General features: G+C 39.9%; 1 protein-coding gene across 2 annotated transcripts in view; it reads right to left on the reverse strand.

Annotated features, from left to right (window-relative positions):
- Window positions 1-13,839, reverse strand: part of LOC138964869 (battenin-like) — a 28,613-nt gene extending 14,774 nt beyond the window's left edge. Inside the window, exons 1-9 of one of the 2 annotated variants that reach the window (XM_070336932.1) lie at window positions 13,751-13,839; window positions 11,256-11,328; window positions 10,120-10,231; window positions 8,138-8,233; window positions 4,340-4,419; window positions 3,031-3,116; window positions 2,596-2,668; window positions 1,577-1,717; window positions 577-677 (exon numbers count right to left, since the gene is read on the reverse strand). In XM_070336932.1, coding sequence (XP_070193033.1) covers window positions 577-677; window positions 1,577-1,717; window positions 2,596-2,668; window positions 3,031-3,116; window positions 4,340-4,419; window positions 8,138-8,233; window positions 10,120-10,231; window positions 11,256-11,326 — 760 coding nt within the window. In that variant the 5' untranslated portion in view covers window positions 11,327-11,328; window positions 13,751-13,839. Of the gene's footprint in view, window positions 1-576; window positions 678-1,576; window positions 1,718-2,595; window positions 2,669-3,030; window positions 3,117-4,339; window positions 4,420-8,137; window positions 8,234-10,119; window positions 10,232-11,255; window positions 11,329-13,707 lie in introns of both variants that reach the window. The other variant, XM_070336934.1, reaches the window with a different exon arrangement.
- Between the last annotated feature and the right edge of the window lie 418 nt (window positions 13,840-14,257).

Genomic DNA, 14,257 nt, shown 5'->3' on the forward strand with positions numbered 1-14,257 from the left:
GAATGCTTATTCAATTACCAGAATTCCGGCTTCAGGCATTGCTGCATGCACCTATGACAGTGCTATAACACTGAAACAGCGGCATGATTTATTTGAGATTTATTTGCAAAATACATTAGACAACCTTGCTGTACGTGTTGTTAAAGCCCTTCACAAAAATAAAAAATAAAAAATAAAAAGCCAGGTGCAGGGATCCAAGACTTGAGAAAACAAACTCGGGAAACTACCCTTGACTCTCGTATTCCCTTTTCTCCCCTTGCCCTCATTTTTACATTAAGTAAATATTGGACTGAATGATTTCATGACGATTGAAGGTACCTGTGAGTGTCTGTGGAAATCACACACATCTCTGTGCATTTTGTGTGACTTCCTCTTCATGCCTTCATTGTTTTATTTGTTAGCTCACTTCACCAATTGACATGATGTTCATTTGGTGACATGCTGTAATTTTATTTGCACACTTTTTTTTTACTGACATATCGCTTTTCATTTCAAGCTTGTAATCAAACAGATTGAAAAACTGTTTTAAAAACAAATTTTACTTTTCTTGTTAGATCTTAAACAACAAAATCTCACCTTCTTCTTTCAAAAGCATGGTGGTATCAGAGTTTGAATCAGTTTCTTCAACTGAGATGACGGTCTGTGTTACCTCTGGCTTGGTCAACACTAGAAAGTAGCTGGAAAAAGATGAATGAGTAAAATGAATGATGATGTATAAATGCTGTGGAAAGTAGCGAACAATAAAAAGCAAACATACTTGAGTGAGAGACAAGTCTGACAAAGCCAACAGAATCAAGACAATAATCGGACTGGAGAGTTTGCAATTAACAAAGTACAACAGTTTTTCTTGATATACAATACACACAAACCTATTAGCCACCTGAGCGCACACACAAGAACACACAATGGAGACAGGAAGTCATGCTCACAAGTTCATTCACCCCAAAACTGCCATCAACAGTCTTTTTTCAGCCTATCTAATCAAAGGTCTTGTCCTTCCAGAAGCACCACATTCATCACCCATAATTACATCACAGATCTCAAACACATATTTGTTCACACAAAAACACTACCAAGAAAACTATCCTTCTCTGTCTCCTTTTCAATAAACCCTCTTTACAACTCCTTTTCACTCATAACAACAACTCTCATGATTTCAATTCTTGGCAACATTACAGACTCTTTAAGGATAAGGATAAGATTTCATAAAGTCCTCCAAGGTTAACCTCATGGACATTCGGGCTGCTTTCTCGCAGGGGAAAGCGAGCTGCCATACACTACGGTGCTATCCATTTTCTCTTTCTATCGCTTTCCTCCATGCGAATATTCGCGTTTTCAAGCCCTGAGACTTTTGCTGTGAACTTGGGTTCTTTATTGTACACATGCATGCACACGGGGGTGTTTGGACACCAAGGAAAGTCTACACAAAGTTGACCCCGAGAAATAAATCCCTTGCCGAACATGGGGATTGAACCCACGCCGATAGCGACAACTGGTTTAGAGGCCAGCTACGCTACCGACTGAGCTATTTCCCCGTCCCTTTACACCTCCTACCTTCACAGTAACAGTAATTCACCTGATTGCCATGATGACGGGGATGACCACCAGGGAAAGGACGGTGTTTCTGGGTGACATGACGGCGGTCAAGCCAGCGTAACCCAGCGCTCCAGCCACACCTGCAGCGCCTGTGCCAGATGACCACGTCGCCACAACCTTCCTGGAAACCACCATTTCATGTTGCAATACACTATTTTCAACAATACATCTCAGAGACAGCTTTTTTCTTCTTTTTTTTTTAAAGATTAGTCTTGCAGATGTTGGCCAGCCATTCTTTAGACTCAGTGTTCTCTCTTGTTCTTAACATTACTGGCAATATATCAAATAACCAAAGGGAAATAATCGCTCTTAATGCATACGACATGTGTAATAGAGTAAGCGAGAGTTGTACGGAACCTTTTCTCCTGGCACCTGAGAGAATAACAAGCATTGAAATGAACAAGCGACTTTCATCCTCAAAAAAGGATGATCGCCGCAAGCTCATATGCTCATCATTCTCCAAGGCACTCCAACTAACACCTACGTACACAGTCATATACAAGAACCAGCTTTTATTCTCGACCGGACATAGTCCTTAGATCAAGACTGGTTTTAAACAGAACAAACACACAAATATACACATTGTTACAGGGTCACCTCGAAATGGTAAAATTCAGACATGAGAATAGAACATTTTCAAAACGGAGGAAATTAAGCCTTTAAGGTTTGTCAAATCTTAACAAGACAAAATTAAGAAGATGATATCAGTGTGTTTTAACCCCTATGAAATTTGGGGAAATTGATTTACACATGAGGAGTTTTGCTTACAGCTTCAAAATTAATTTAATGTGCCCATTTTCCATAGCCAACATGAACACCTAGAGAGACTCAAAAGGGGGAATTCCTCAGGAGGAACATTCTCATGCCCAAAAATAAAAATAAAAACACACACACAAAATTCTATATCACACTGATCTGCACATGCATCCAGCCTGCTTAATGCAATATTTCCCATTCTGGACAGACTGGCTTACCATACTTTTAGAGCAAGTTACTCACTGGTCATAAAAAGCTGTCATAGAAAGAAAGGTGATCTCGCCCAGGCCACCACTGCAGCTGGCACAAACAACACCTGTGGAAATTTGTGCAAAGTAATTATGTTAGATTATATGCCATTTCAACAGCTGTATTGATAACAAGAGTGGAAAATAAACCCTTCAACTAATATGTGAGAAGGGAATTAACAATGAACAACAAACGTATTGTTCACATACGTTTATATAATTCATTCACCTCACAATAGTTACAAATGAAGTTTGTGATTTTTTGTTTGAGCACAGCAATTCCAAGCTTGACATAACAGCATAGCAATTTTTCTTATAACGTAGCAACTAGCATGCTACGCTGAAAGCATAACAGTTGGCAACTCTATAAACTGAATTATTTACACTGGAAGGACTGCTCCTTTAACCTCAGGCAGAGAGATTAACTTACCAATGATGCTGAGCCACACTTCATGAGCAAAGGCCACAATCAGGAAGCTGGCCATGGCAAACATGATCACCAGGCTCACTTTAAACCTGCACGCAAAAATGGGGATAAAGCCCGGGTCTTAACAATTGAGGCACAAAACACTGACACATTGAAAAGTAAGTGCTGTGGTGACGTTACAATCAGACAGAGTTACTATTACGTATTATTCATGTGTATACATATTTCCTGCATACATACAGATACACACTCTGAGAGAGAGAGAGAAAGAGAGAGAGAGAGAGAGAGAGAGAGAGAGAGAGAGAGAGAGAGAGAGAGAGAGAGAGAGAGAGAGAGAGAGAGTTAGAGAAGAGCGAGAGAGAGAGATGGAGAGAGATGGAGAGAGAGAAAGGCACAGAGAGAGAGAGGAGAGAGAATGATGAGTATTCACTAAAAGGTTAGTAAACTCATGCAGTTTTACAAAGCAACCTTAAAACAACATGGTTCAATGGTTTACCTGAGTCATAATACAAATTTGCTGAAGATTCAGAAATCATTTGGAATGTCTTACAAAAAACTGCCTTTAACTCATTCGCTGCGTGTCGGAACTGGAATTCCGACACCTGTGTTTAGCGTTGGCTGCGTGCCGGTACTTGAGTTCCGACGGATATCACGAATTTTTAACGGTGTAAACGGTCCTGCTGACCAAGGGAAACAACCCCGCAATGAACTTCTATCTGTCTACAGTGGTACCATTCACTGTAAACAGTTCCTTCCCTTCAATTGTTGGGATTAATTAAATTTTGTTGACGGTGTGCGACCCACGTGTTTTGACTTTTCCAAGATGGCGGATCGTTCTGCTGAGACGTAGTAACTTGAAAAGAGTGCTAGAACTTGTTATTCAGTACGGTTCTGATCTTGACCTCAGTGATGATGATAGTGGAGATGATATTTTAGATTCTGGTGACGAGTTTGTGCCAATGGACGATCATTTGGGTGATGATTCGGGCAATGCAAGTGTCGATCATGACATTGTGTATGATGAACCCATGACGTAGAAAGTTTTTTTGTTTTGCTTCAAATTGGATATTTTGCCTGGATATGAAGACAAGAAAAGGTATGTACTTTCAAATGTTTCATATATTTTCTAAAAGAGTAAGTTCCAAACTTTGCAAAAACATAAAGGTATGTAAGGTTATCTTGTGTTGTTGATTTTTAATAATTTTTTCAAAATGGCTCTAAATCGCGCGCTGGCAGGGAACACAGGGGAAATTTAGACGCGCAGCGAATGAGTTAAGCACTGCCACTGAACTTCAAAGAGCTTCTTTTTTACCTGTAAGACATCCGCTGGATATAAAAGGGTGCCGTCATTTTGATGACAAGAGTAGGAAGAATATCAGCCAGTAAAATCACCTGAAAATGTAAATGATTGATGCAGTTAAGGTTAGCAAACAGTAATCCACATCCTCAAAACAGTTAGAGGTATCATACCTTTTAACTAAAAAAAGGGGACGTATTCAAACCTCCTGCCAAGAATTCAAGGGGGATCAACTTTTTGCGAAACCTGCCTGAAGGTTTCTCTGAATGGCTATTTAAATTACTTACAGTTACACTGAAATGAACAATCGTCTGAACAAAAAAGGAGAGAAAAATGTTTCATATTTGTGTTAATGAACTGCTAATTGCTTTTAAAGTGACAAAGGAGACGTTTGTATTGTTGTGTTTTCACTGTTTTACGCTCACAGAACGTCAATCTTCTCATACCTTCTCACTGTTCACACATCAGTTGTTCATACATCCTGAATCAGATTTCATATTTGAAAAACAAAAGAATTCTGTACTCACCGACACAAGGACAGCACAATAATATGAATTTTCGCTTATTTCATGTTTTAAATTGTATACCTCCTAGCCAAACTCTAACATATGATTTCTGGCATCAGGAGGTACTATACTTCCGATTTTACATGACGTAGAACAGTGGTCAAGGGAACAAGAAAAGACAACAATATGAAGACACAAACAAACATTTTTTCCCACACATACACATGTATTAGAGTCTCAGAGGTTCTGCTCTTATCTTAACCTGTCATATTTTCATGCACACTTTCTGCAGGAGAGATAATGTGCCCAAAAGGCAGTCTATATTACAAAATCAAAAAACAAGAAAGGTAGGTTGTTGGAACGTTTTTTATTGACAAAACAATACATTCACAAATATATTGACCCAACGGTCTTTTAAGTGCACAGACAAACAATTAATAACAAAAACTTATCTGGCTGATTTTTTCTTCCGCCTGCCACGAAGCCGCAAGCGAATGATAAATTTTCGTTATTAATTGTTTGTCTGTGCATCTAAAAGACCATTGGGTCGATATATTTGTGAATGTATTGTTTCGTCAATAATAAACGTTCCAACAACCTACCTTTCTTGTTTTTTTATTCTGAATTTTGGAACGTTGGCAGTCTCTTTGTTTTTGGATTTAGCCTATATTACAATTTTATCTTGTTCTTGTTGACATTAAAATACCTTTTAACAACATTTGATGTTAGAATCTCAAACAGAATGAGGCAGAGCGATGTTAAGATATCAAATAACCAAAGGGCAGTAATCGGTCTAACTGATACTTTCGAGGCGACCCTGTAACAATGTGTGTGTTTGTGTGTTTGTTCTGTTTAAACCAGTCTTGATCTAAGGACTCATGTCCGGTCGACAATAAAAGCTGGTTCTTGTATATGACTGTGTACGTAGGTGTTAGTTGGAGTGCCTTAGAGAATGATGAGCATATGAGCTTGTGGTGATCATCTTTTTTTGAGGATGAAAGTCGCTTGTTCATTTCAATGCTTGTTATTCTCTCAGGTGCCAGGAGATAAGGTTCCGTACAACTCTCGCTTACTCTATTACACATGTCGTATACATAAAGAGCGATTACTTCCCTTTGGTTATTTGATAACATTTGATGTGTCAAGATCCCTTGACTGCGGCTTGAGGGCTCACTCTTGAATCTGTTTCAGTGTGTTATAAATAATTTGCTTTGGATAATTTTCAACCACTATTTAGTTTTTCCTTCAATGTCCCTGGAGGGCTTAGGCCTTGAATATTTGAATATGTATAAGTGTGCTGCTGATGCATAATGTTCAATTCTGTGATTTTTTTCTTGTCCTAATGTAATCATTTTGTGTCAAGAGAAATGTATTACATGAATTGGTTAGCCTGAGGCACATTTTTTTGTAGGACATTGACGGGCGCTGTGGCGGGGTGGTAAGACGTCGGCCTCTTAATCGGAAGGTCGAGGGTTCGAATCCCGGCTACGGCCGCCTGGTGGGTTAAGTGTGGAGATTTTTCCGATTTCCCAGGTCAACTTATGTGCAGACCACCTAGTGGCTTATCCCCCTTCGTGTGTACACGCAAGCACAAGACCAAGTGCGCACAGAAAAGATCCTGTAATCCATGTCAGAGTTTGGTGGGTTATAGAAACACAAAAATACCCAGCATGCTTCCTCCGAAAGCGGCGTATGTAGAGGTTACATGCCGAGTCTCAGTGATTATTAAAAAAAATGGTCGAAGTTGGCGGATCATGAAAAATGCGAGCTTCAGCGAGCTTTTTCATGACCGCGAACTGAGACCATTAATTTTAATAATCACTGAGACGAGGTGTGTAACCTCTTTATTCCTCCTTTCTTCAGTTATTCAAAGAAAACAGGAGTTTTTGTGCGAAAGTTTAATCGAAACCGAATCACTCAACCAGTCAACATGTGCAGGCGATCAATTAATGCGCGGTTGTATAGTTCCGTGCAAATCATTCCATTCTGTTAACACTTCTTGTCAGTTTCTCTGTTTTGGACTAAAATCAAGTACACAGATATGCTGTTATTCTGCTGTGGCGGTAAAGGCAGATATTGTGTATTCTGTTTATGTTTTAGTATCGCTTAGGATAATGTTCTTTCGTCAAATGGGACTAGCAGACGAACTTTTGCACCCGTGTTCCAACGTTAATTACTGTATGAAGTTCAGTTTTCTGGGGAAAATAGTGTATGAAACCACTTTATGTTGTTTAAATTGATGAGATGTGTGCATTTGGTTGTGTATGATCTGTTTATAAAATGAAATATTGTTGAAAACTGACCGTCGGATTGCAGTCAGTGTTGTCGAAGAAACTGAGTGAAAAGAAGGGGAACTACTCTTGTCGCTAGACAAAGTATGAGTTACTTGCCTTGGAAATTTGCTTGTGATGAACGTTTGTGCACGGCAGATCTAGATTCAGAAAACAACCGAACTCATGGATTTTATATGGAGATTCATGTGTTCAGGCCTGTACTTGTTAATTTAAATGCGGTATGTTTGTATTGTTTGCTCCAGAGATGTATACTTCGTACGTATAGAGCGTTCGGAACTTTTCAGTCGCAAAAGTAGTACCGAAACAGAACAGCTTCTCAACCCATTGCACTATCGAGGATTCAGGCTGTTGCTGGCTCGTTATTTGTTTGGTTGCTGGGTCATTATCGAAAAATAACTAGCTCTACAAGTTTACAGAGGTAAAGAAGCAGAGGGGGGAATAAGGCTGCTTAAATGGCGGGGTTAAAACGGTCATACACGTAATAATCCACTCGTGCAAAAACACGAGTGTACGTGGGAGTTTTAGCCCACGAACGCAGAAGAAGAAGGCGCCTGTTTTTGTGATTGTACTTTTAATAAAACAATAGGAGTCAGTCTATTATAGAAACAGCCTGAAAAGACAAACAAACTGTGTGTACATTATGCAAGCTTGACCATCAAACAGCACCACCAAAAACGAGCAATCAAGAATATCTTCATTGATAACTGATCAATTGTAAAAATCTAAAAGTTATCTCATCATTGTTTTGAGCAGAGCACTTTGAGGAATAAGGGCTTATTCCTCCCCCACCCCCCATTGGACTTGTCATTCAAGAAAACAATGCGGTTGCTCGTGTGGTAAAAAAGGTAATACACATACACCTCTGAAAACCTTGTTAGCACCACATCACTGTGACATGACGCTGATGTTGAAAAAGAGGGAAATGATAGATAAAAAAAAGAATGGTTACAACAGCACAATATGCCCTCTTCACCCTCCCCCCCCCCACCCCCATACACACACACACAACTCACCCCTGTGCTGATGGCATTACAGGTAAGATACTCCACACTTGGGTCAGGTGTGCTCGTTACATTTCCGGCAGGTGTGGCAGTCACAGGTGCAACCGTCTACAAAAAACAAAAACAAAACAGTCAGGAAGAGCATCGTCCTGTAAATGCACTGATCATTCTGGATCTGTTCAGATTGCATTGCAACTACAGTGGAACCCATCTCCCCCCCTCCTCTCCCCCCCTCCCCCCCCCTTGACCTTTCCTGTCACAGACCACCCATTTCTAGAATGCCAGGTTGATCAGCTCATTTGAAAATTACTTCAGCAATCGTGGATTTCATCAGAGCTGCTAATAGTAATACAATATTTACACATTAACATGCTTCCATTTGAAACTTCGAGGTCTTCACCGGGAATTGACGCCCGACAAAAGCTAATTGAAGCCCGACGGAGCGAAGCGACGGAGGGCTTCAATCAGACTTTGGGAGGGCGTCAATCCACGATGAAGACCGAGAAGTTTCAAATGGAAGCATGTTAATGTTATTGTAATTCAATCTGACGACGATCTCTTTCCTGCTTTCATGCGGTTGTAAACAGACAGAATTGGTTCTGTTCTGTTCACACACTACTTTCAGTCCACCAACCTGCAAGGGTCAAGTCCCAAGAAATATGTCTCTGTATTCCTATCGTATCACTCTGCTCCTGTTTTGTTTTCTTTCACACACATTTTCCCTTCTTTTTTGACGGGTTTCTGGACAGCAAACTCTAAAACAAATTCTTTTCATCACAAAAGCGATCTTTGGAATTGACTGACGTAGTCCGGAAGAATTCATGCATCAACTTACGTCACGTATTCGACGTCATCACTTCGCATACCTTATGGTCTCGGTATTTCGTTGGCCTTCATATTTCCTACTTGTAAAATGACCCTCAAAGCTAACCGAGACTAGTTGAGGCTGTATCAATGCGCCTCGCTAGCATGTTGTTAATGGATCTTTTAGCGAGTGGTTATCGACAATTAATGACCGGTAATTTTAAATGAATTGGGGCATTCTGACCAATCACAGGATCTGTTTCATTAAAACGCAAACTCGATTGAATTACAATATACGTTATTTGCGTGTTTGACCAAAATATGACATTTTACACAGATCGAGACAGTCATTGTTCTCCGAGACCGCGCTAGCGGTCGAGGTGAACAATGACTGTCGAGATCTGTGTAAAATGTCATATTTTGGTCAAAAACGCAAATAACATTTATGTATCGATCGAATTCCTTTCAGGTACTGACTTTGTTGTTGTTTTGACGATTGAACGAGCACACACACACATTCAATCAAACACAGAAGCTTCATATTTGGGCGTTTCAGGTTGACCGAAACTTCAAAGGAACTACAAAACACACGTCATGTACTGACTTTGTTGTTGTTTTGACATTGAACAGCACACACACATGCAATCAAACACATGACGTGTGTTTTGTAGTTCCTTTAAAGTTTCGGTCAACCTGAAACGCCCAATTATAAAGTTTTGTAGGCCTCTGACGTCACATGGCTCAAAGAAGGGAATTCCAATGTCCAATCGATACAATATTTAATGACTACTGACTTCACTGAGGTTACGAGCTAGGACAGGATCATGTTGAAAGCATGATCAGGCCAAGTAAGATTGACCGTGTACAACGTCATTTGTAAGGCCATTTCCAGAAAGGTCCTCTACAAAAACAATAAAATAATGTGTGGACAATGTCAACACTGCTTAATTAGAGTAACAATCACCCTGCTAGTTAATAACAATCAAAGTTTTACACATGGTTATTTTTATATGATAATTGACATATATAAATCATTTGTGACTATACCAATCTGAATAGGTGCACATAAGCTTGTAAACCAAATCTGCAACAATTTGATGAGAACTACTAATACTCAACGTGCGGTAGGCTGTTCCATTATTGTCATCTTCCCCCTCTAGAACAATTAGATGAGAACTTGTTATACTCACAGTGCCATTGGCTGTTCCATTGTTAATATATCCCCCCTCTTCCTCCTTGAGAATGTCATGGGCAGCAGACAGCATCACAACATAGGCAAAGTTGTTGGTAAGGCCCAGAAACCTAAAATGTATCAAATCAAATCAAATCAACTTAACTTTATCATCTTAAATCTGAGAAATTACATTGGTGGCGCACATCCCCCGGAATCAGCGTATGCTGCCTGAAAGGCGGGGTAAAAACGGTCATACACATAAAAATTCACTCATGCAAAAACATGAGTGAACGTGGGAGTTTCAGCCCATGAACGAAGAAGAAGAAGAAGGTGGCACACTAACATGAAGACAAACAGAACACTACACCATTTATAACATTAAAATAAATGTACATGTACTAACTAATACGATTCTTATCCAATTAAAAATCTCGCTAAATATAAATAATCTTTCTGCAAAGATGTATTCAGTTACTGTGAAGACAAAGTAAAATTTACGAAAAATTACATTCAGTGACATAACAACCAGGTTACATGATCAGAACCCTGTTAATAACAAGGGGTTTCGACAGGCGCAGTGCTTAGGTGGTAAGACGTCGGCCTCCTAATCGGGAGGTCGTGAGTTCGAATCCCAATCGCTGCCGCCTGGTGGGTTAAAAATGGAGATTTTTCCGATCTCCCAGGTCAATTTATGTGCAGACCTGCTAGTGACTTAACCCCCTTCGTGTGTACACGCAAGCACAAGACTAAGTGCGCACGGAAAAGATCCTGTAATCCATGTCAGAGTTCGGTGGGTTATAGAAACACGAAAATACCCAGCATGCCTCCCCCGAAATCGGCGTATGCTGCCGGCATGGCGGGGTAAAAACGGTCATACACGTAAAATTCACTCGTGCTAAAACATGAGTGAACGTGAGAGTTTCAGCCCACGAAGAAGAAGAAGAAGACAAGGGGTTTCCAGCTCTTGGCAAAAAATATATATATTTTGTATTATATTATTATATATATCACATTGCACGGATCTGCTGTAATACCTTCAGCAGATTAACTTGCAAAAAAAGGAATCCTGAAGCTTTAACTTTAAGGGGTGTTAATCAAACACATCTGATACTTGTAACATCAAAAACAATGCAATACAAATTACAATCATACCAAAATGCAGTCAAGTTCCTCAGTTTTTCCCATCGTCTCCATACTGGAATAGCCATAGCTTCTTCAGGCATATCTGTTGCAACATATATATAAATATATATATATATATATATATATATATATATATAATGTTCAGTTGTAGTTGTACATCAGACGGGGAAAAAGCTATTCAATCTTCTCAAACACTGAAGTATATAATTATATAAAGCCAAAAACAAAAAGCCTACAACCGAGCAAATAAAGAGGGAAAACCGCTAACTTTACCTTTAATAGAACAGTATTGTCTGCAGACTTAAAAACATACAAACGTAATATGAATAGATTTTCCACTCTGAAACTAATTAACACATGTATACACATACAACGGCAAAGCCTTGACATTATTTTATGACAGTGCTCATATATATATTTGACATTCACGCACTGCTGTTTTAATAGACCCTATCGGTATTCCAAGCTCTCGTAATCTCTCGCAAACTTCAGAGCATAGCAAAGCATGCGGTACAGCGATCTCGTGCGAGCTGCACAAGCGAAGGTTCGAAGTTCTCGCGATGTTCAAAGCATAACAAAGAGCGTGTCTCGCGAGAGCTGCTCAGATACCGAAAAGGTCTATTGCCCTCCATTGGCTGCTACACATGAATCATTTATGTCAAAACGGCACACCTCAATAACAGTTAACAGAATTTAGTGAGTGCCTATTAATTGGTGTCAAACTGGTACATCTTTGTGCAGGATCATGCCCGAGGACATCAGGAAATGCGCCCACAGGGAATGCACCCTTTTTTGGTCGACTTTGACCCCTTCTGCCCCTCTGACCTCTCTACAGTGCTGTTTTTTTTCCTCACACCTGTACAAATCTGTTTCACTGCATTCCTCGGTCGGGGTGAGGGGTTTTGTTTTTGATTTGTGAAAATTTACGTGTACAGACAACAGTGAACTGTGTACAAGCTGGAAACAACCCTGTAATTTACCACGAGCATGCAAGGCTTACCTGTAAGGTGCAGCTTGCTCTGGATTTATCCGAGATATGCATCAGGAGCGTTTATGTCAAGTAATAGAACGGCCCGCATGCGCAGAACTCACACTTCAGAGAACGAATGTACACTATTAACTGATATAAACAATGCTAGGTCAAGCATGACAAGAAAGGGAGGGAAAATTAAGGGAGGGACTACATAAACGCTCCTGATGCATATCTCGGATAAATCCAGAGCAAGCTGCACCTTACTAAGTTACTTAGGCCAAAAAAAAAAAATAGGTGTGGTTACGGTAACATAGCCAAAAAAATAGGGTAGGAAGGTAGGCAATCACTTTTTTTTTGGTTTACTTTTTTTCTAATGTGTACAAATTAAACCTACTTGACAGGGAAATAAGTGTGCGACTCGGGCGCTTTCGCTTTCATTGCGTTTTCCAGGGGTGGGCACCTGTCGCATTGTCGCATTTTTTTGCGACAAGGGAAGCCGATTTTGCGATAGGCGAAATTGCGACAAGTTGCGACAGAGTGCTCTTTTTAAATTTGCTATGTGTTTTTTTCCCCAGATCTATTTTAGCTGATTCCAAGGCTGATCAATCGGTGGTGTGTAGCCTGACCATATCGAGCACTCTTTGGCACTCTTCTGTTCTGAAGTCTGGAAAAGTCGTAAAATTAAGGTTATCCCAGATGAGATGTTTTTGCTGTTTTAGTGTTTTGGTTAGCGTTCAGGTGTTTGAACAGTAAATCGGCTGAGGCCTTTCGATCTACAACAGTGGGTACCAACAGGTGTATGCCCAAGTGTATTGACTGGTATGTTAAGTGTATGTTAAGGGGCAAACAGGCGATTTTCCACAAAAATCAGTGACAAAATCTGCTGCCAGAAACTGGCAATTATCACCCTCAGAATGCACCAGATTGTACCATTTGCTTCCTTTTTTTCAAAAATTTTCAGGGGGGGCATGCCCCCGGACCCCCCTAGCAAACTAGGCGCTTCGCGCCGTCGACTTGGCGCTTCGCGCCAAGTTCTGCTACAAACAATATTACTTTTGCTACAAGCAAAGATATTGTGCCCACCCCTGGTTTTCTGCACTCGTTTACTTGTGTGTGTGTTTTTTTGTGTTTTTTTTTACAAATGTAATAAAAAGTTATAGGATCGGCCCCTAAAAATAGGGTAGGTCGGGTTACCGTAACCACACCTATTTTTTTTTTAGGCCTTATAGTACTATAATCGTCCAAAACAACTTGTCTTCTAGAGCACTATATAAAAGTTGCCTCGATTTTTAAAAAATAATGTTAAAACGTCTTCCACCTGCTCCTCGGCCAGACTATGCCTTACTACGCAGGTACTATGCTAGTGATTGAATCAATGAATGCAAAATTTCCTTTCAAACCAAGGTAAACAAATTAATGAAAACCGAATTCAGACACTCTTCTAGTAAACATAGGCATGAACATGCAGAAAAGTACAGAAATACCTACTCAATAGATTCACATTCACAAAACAAAACAAGTGTATACACACTTCCAAGCAGCCGTGTAGGGGTAAACTTTCAATTTCCCTGCGTCCTGTTCAGCTGATTTTCCTGGCCATCACAAGACAGCTAACTCTATACGACGAAAAAATAATTACTTCCCCCGGAAGAAGGGTACATGTATGGAAAGCGAATGTTGCCAAATTGACTTTTACCGAAATAATTTATTAGCTCATCGACGTTTACTTGAGTTTGACGAATTGATCAATTTATTTATTTATTATTAATTCAAAACATTTGATCTAAAATTGAAATGTTCATAACAGATTAAAAAATAATTGTATTCTGTATCATTCAGTTTCGGAATTACAAGGCTTATCATGACTGAAGTTATATGGACACGGTGTCAGTCACGCATGTAGGCTACTAAAGCACGCACGCACGCACGCACGCACGCACGCACACACACACCGGCACTTGACACGCGACCTTACAAGGCTTTGGAAGATAAGGTGCTCCAAATTCTACTACTGATGAACCATATACCACTTTTTTTC

Source organism: Littorina saxatilis, linkage group LG4 (genome assembly GCF_037325665.1).
Source record: "Littorina saxatilis isolate snail1 linkage group LG4, US_GU_Lsax_2.0, whole genome shotgun sequence".
In the NCBI taxonomy this organism is placed as follows: Eukaryota; Metazoa; Mollusca; class Gastropoda; order Littorinimorpha; family Littorinidae; genus Littorina; species Littorina saxatilis.